Source organism: Benincasa hispida, chromosome 11 (assembly GCF_009727055.1).
Source record: "Benincasa hispida cultivar B227 chromosome 11, ASM972705v1, whole genome shotgun sequence".
Lineage (NCBI taxonomy): Eukaryota > Viridiplantae > Streptophyta > Magnoliopsida > Cucurbitales > Cucurbitaceae > Benincasa > Benincasa hispida.
Window position 1 is genome coordinate 10,022,335 of NC_052359.1, and position 3,789 is coordinate 10,026,123.

The following is a 3,789-nucleotide window of genomic DNA, read 5'->3' on the forward strand; positions in this document are numbered from 1 at the left end:
ACTTGCATGCACAATGCATATTCCACCATCGCATTCTACACCATTATTTCATCACATTAACCACGCATTAAGTTTTTGGCGTCGTTGTCGGGGACTACGGCAATACATTGTGCTAACGGTAACTTTTTTATTTTCTTTGCAGACTCTTCTTCTCTGTGCACTGCTTCTCCTTAGGTAAGGGAAGAAGTGGGCGTCATATGAGCGTAGGACAAAATCCTAAGCCCATTTACGACCCAGAGATTGAGAGAACTTTTTGAAGAAGAATAAGAAACAGCCACCAGCGACAACAAGAGAAAGATCCAAACATGGCGGAGCAACCAGAAAATGGAGCACCAAATGCAAATAACATCATGTCGAATCCCATCCTCTTGGCGAACGATCACAATAAGCCCATCCGGGACTATGCATCACCTAACCTCTATGATTACTCACCAGGAATCATGAGGCCAGTTCTTACCGGGTTGAGGTTTGAAATGAAACCGGTGATGCTGCAGATGATCGAAACTTCCGGACAGTTTGGCGGTAGGCGTGGTGAGAATCTGCATGCCCACCTTCAAAGTTTTATTAAGATCTGCAATACGTTTGTGTTCCTAAACATCTCCGCTGAGGAGGTTTGATTAACATTGTTCCAATTTTCGTTGTGTGACCAGGCACGAAAATGAGCTTATTCTCTCGAACCAAGGGAGACTACATCATGGGAACAAGTAGTTGAGAAGTTCATGAAGAAGTACTTCCCCCTGACGGAGAACGCTAGAAGGAGGAAGTTGATCACCACTTTTGAACAGGATATTAATGAATCACTCAGTGACACCTGGGTGAGGTTTAAGAGGCTGGTAAGAGATTGCCCGCATAACGGCCTCCCGAAACGTTTACAGATGGAAATTTTTTACCACGGATTGAACCCTGCATCGCAGACAGTTGCCAATGCGGCAGTAGCTGGAGGTCTGCTTGATAAAACTTACGATGAGGCCAAGAATATACTTGATCGCATTTCTAAAAATCATGAAGACTGGAGAGAAAGCGATCAAAGATTGAGGATCAAAGACAGTGATGCAAATAACGGGGCCATCGCATCCCTTCAAAACCAAATGACTGCGATGATGAATTTGATACAAGGAATCGCAATCAGTAGCCCAGGAACGCATAGTGGGTAAGTCAACGCAATCAACCAGACGACCACAAGTTGTGCTACTTGCTGTGAAGGCCATCCAATCGAGGAATGCCCGAGGAACCCACAGTTAGTCTATTCCGTGAAAAATAATCCACTTTCCAATACTTACAACCCTGGGTGGAGAAACCACCCCAACTTCGCGTGAAAAAATCAACAAAAAAATTTTCAATCAGTGGCGCAAAAAGAAGGGCCACAAAGATTTTTTCTACGAACAAACAGTCAAACGCAAAATCAAACCAACAGTTCGCAAGAGCCGCAATCTTCATCTTTAGAGCGTTTACTGATGTAATATATTGAAAAGAATGAAACAGTGCTTCAGAATCAAGCAACGTCCATCCGTAATCTTGAAATTCAGATCGGACAGATTGCGGGCGAACTCAAGAATAGACCGCAAGGGGCACTATCGAATTCAACAAAACTCCTGTGCAACCCATGGGGTACGGGAAAAGAGTAATTTCAAGTTATGACGTTGCGAAACAGAAAGACTATGGCAGAGGAGAAGAAGAAGCCGAGTTGGAATTCTCTTATTGCGATAGACCACAGCCCCGTTGACTCAAGAAGAAATGAGAGAAAAGAAGGCGATGGAACCGAAGATTGTGTCCACTTCGAAGCCGAAAGAACAGGGAATCGTGAGTGCCACCATTCCCCTAGAGACTCAAAAAGAAGAAAAATGATGAGGTACAGTATCAACTCTTTATGGATATGCTGAAACAGTTGCATGTTAACATTCCATTCACTGAAGCGATTAAACAGATGCCCAAGTATGCAAACTTTCTTAAGGATATAGTGACGAAGAAGAAAGACACTGGTAAGGTCGCAACGATGGCATTGATGCAAAGAGTAAAAAACATTATACTGGGACGACCATTTTTTTCCACTGGTCGCACTCAGATTGATGTGTACAAAGGAGAGATCACACTGAGTGTGAATGGACAGAAGCTCAGGTTTGATATTATCTGAGCCATGAAATATCCTGAAGAATGAGACCTCAATGAATCCGACGATGAACCAAGTTTGAATAAAGAAGAAAAATCTAAAGATGAAAATGAAGATGAGGATGCGACTACATCCATAGTAGCCTGCAATGCGATCACAGAAAAAACAACCAAAGAAGAGGAGATGATCGCATCAAAAGAAGACAAGCTGACAACGAGTGAAGAAAGAAAAACAACAAAACCATCCTTGGAATAACCACCATCAATAGAGCTGAAAACCCTTCCAAACCACCTGAAGTATGCTTTTCTAGGGTAGAATGAAATGCTCCTACTTATAATTTCCTCTGCACTTCATGAAGATCAAGAAAATGTGTTGCTGAGCATCCTGAGAAAGTATATAAAAGCAACCGTTTGGATATTAGCAGACATTAGAGGAATCAGCCCTGCATACTGCATACTTAGGATTCGTCTTGAGGACAATCAGAAAGGATTGATCAAACATCAACGTAGATTCAACCCTACGATGAAGAAGGTCATGAAGAGAGAAATAATCAAGTGGTTGGACATGGGAATTATCTATCCAATAGCCAACAGCACGTGGGTCAGCCCCGTGCAATGCATATCGAAGAAATGAAGGATGACGGTAGTCCCTAATGCAAATAACGAACTGATACCAATAAGCACAGTCACTGGATAGCGGATTTGCATGGACTACCGCAAACTAAATGCGGTGACAAAGAAGGATCTTTTCCCTATGCCTTTTATTCACTAGATGCTAAACTACCTAGCTGGAAATGATTTCTACTGCTTCTTGGATGGATATGCCGGCTATAACCAAATCATGATTGCTCCTAAAGATCAAGAGAAAACCACATTCACCTGCCCATATGGAACATTTATGTTTAGATGCATGTCGTTCGGTATATGCAATGCGCCGAGCACTTTCTAGAGGTGTATGATGGCTATCTTTTTCGATTATCTTAAAGATTCTGTGGAATTTTTCATGGACGACTTCTCGGTGTATGAGCAAACATACGAAGTCTATCTCAACAATCTAGAGAAGATACTAAAGAGATGTGAAGAGACGAACCTCGTGCTAAATTGGGAGAAATGTGACTTCATGGTGAAGAAAGGTATTGTGCTTGGGCACAAAGTCTCCAAGGATGGGCTGGAGGTGGACAAGACAAAGATTGAGGTGATTGAAAAGCTTCCACCTCCAGCAAATGTGAAGGCTATTAGGAGCTTCTTAGGACATGCTGGCTTTTATAGATGTTTTGTGAAAGACTTTTCAAACATTGCACAACCACTGAGTGCGTTGATGGAGGCAAAAAGAACGTTTGACTTCGATGACCAATGCCTCAACGCATTCAAGATATTGAAGAACGCATTAACAACTGCACCTGTGTTGATCGCATCAGACTAAACACAACCCTTTGAACTAATGTGCGACGCAAGCAGTTATGCGATGGGAGCAGTGCTGGCGCAGAAGAAGAAAATAATGCTACATCCCATCGCATATCCGAGTAAAACCTTGAACCCTACTCTAAAAAATTATATGACCATAGAACAAGAATTGTTTTCGGTGATATTAGCGTTGGAAAAATACAAAGCTTACTTGCTGGGAACTAAAGTAATTGTCCACACTGACCACTCGACAATAAAATATTTGATCACAAAGAAAAT

At 42.1% G+C, this 3,789-nt stretch overlaps 1 protein-coding gene across 1 annotated transcript; it reads left to right on the forward strand.

The window, feature by feature from the left end:
• Positions 1 to 3,064: 3,064 nt before the first annotated feature.
• Positions 3,065 to 3,529, forward strand: LOC120090547 (uncharacterized mitochondrial protein AtMg00860-like). Its single transcript, XM_039048273.1, has one exon. The coding sequence runs from the start codon at positions 3,065 to 3,067 to the stop codon at positions 3,527 to 3,529; it is 465 nt and encodes a 154-aa protein (XP_038904201.1).
• Positions 3,530 to 3,789: the final 260 nt, after the last annotated feature.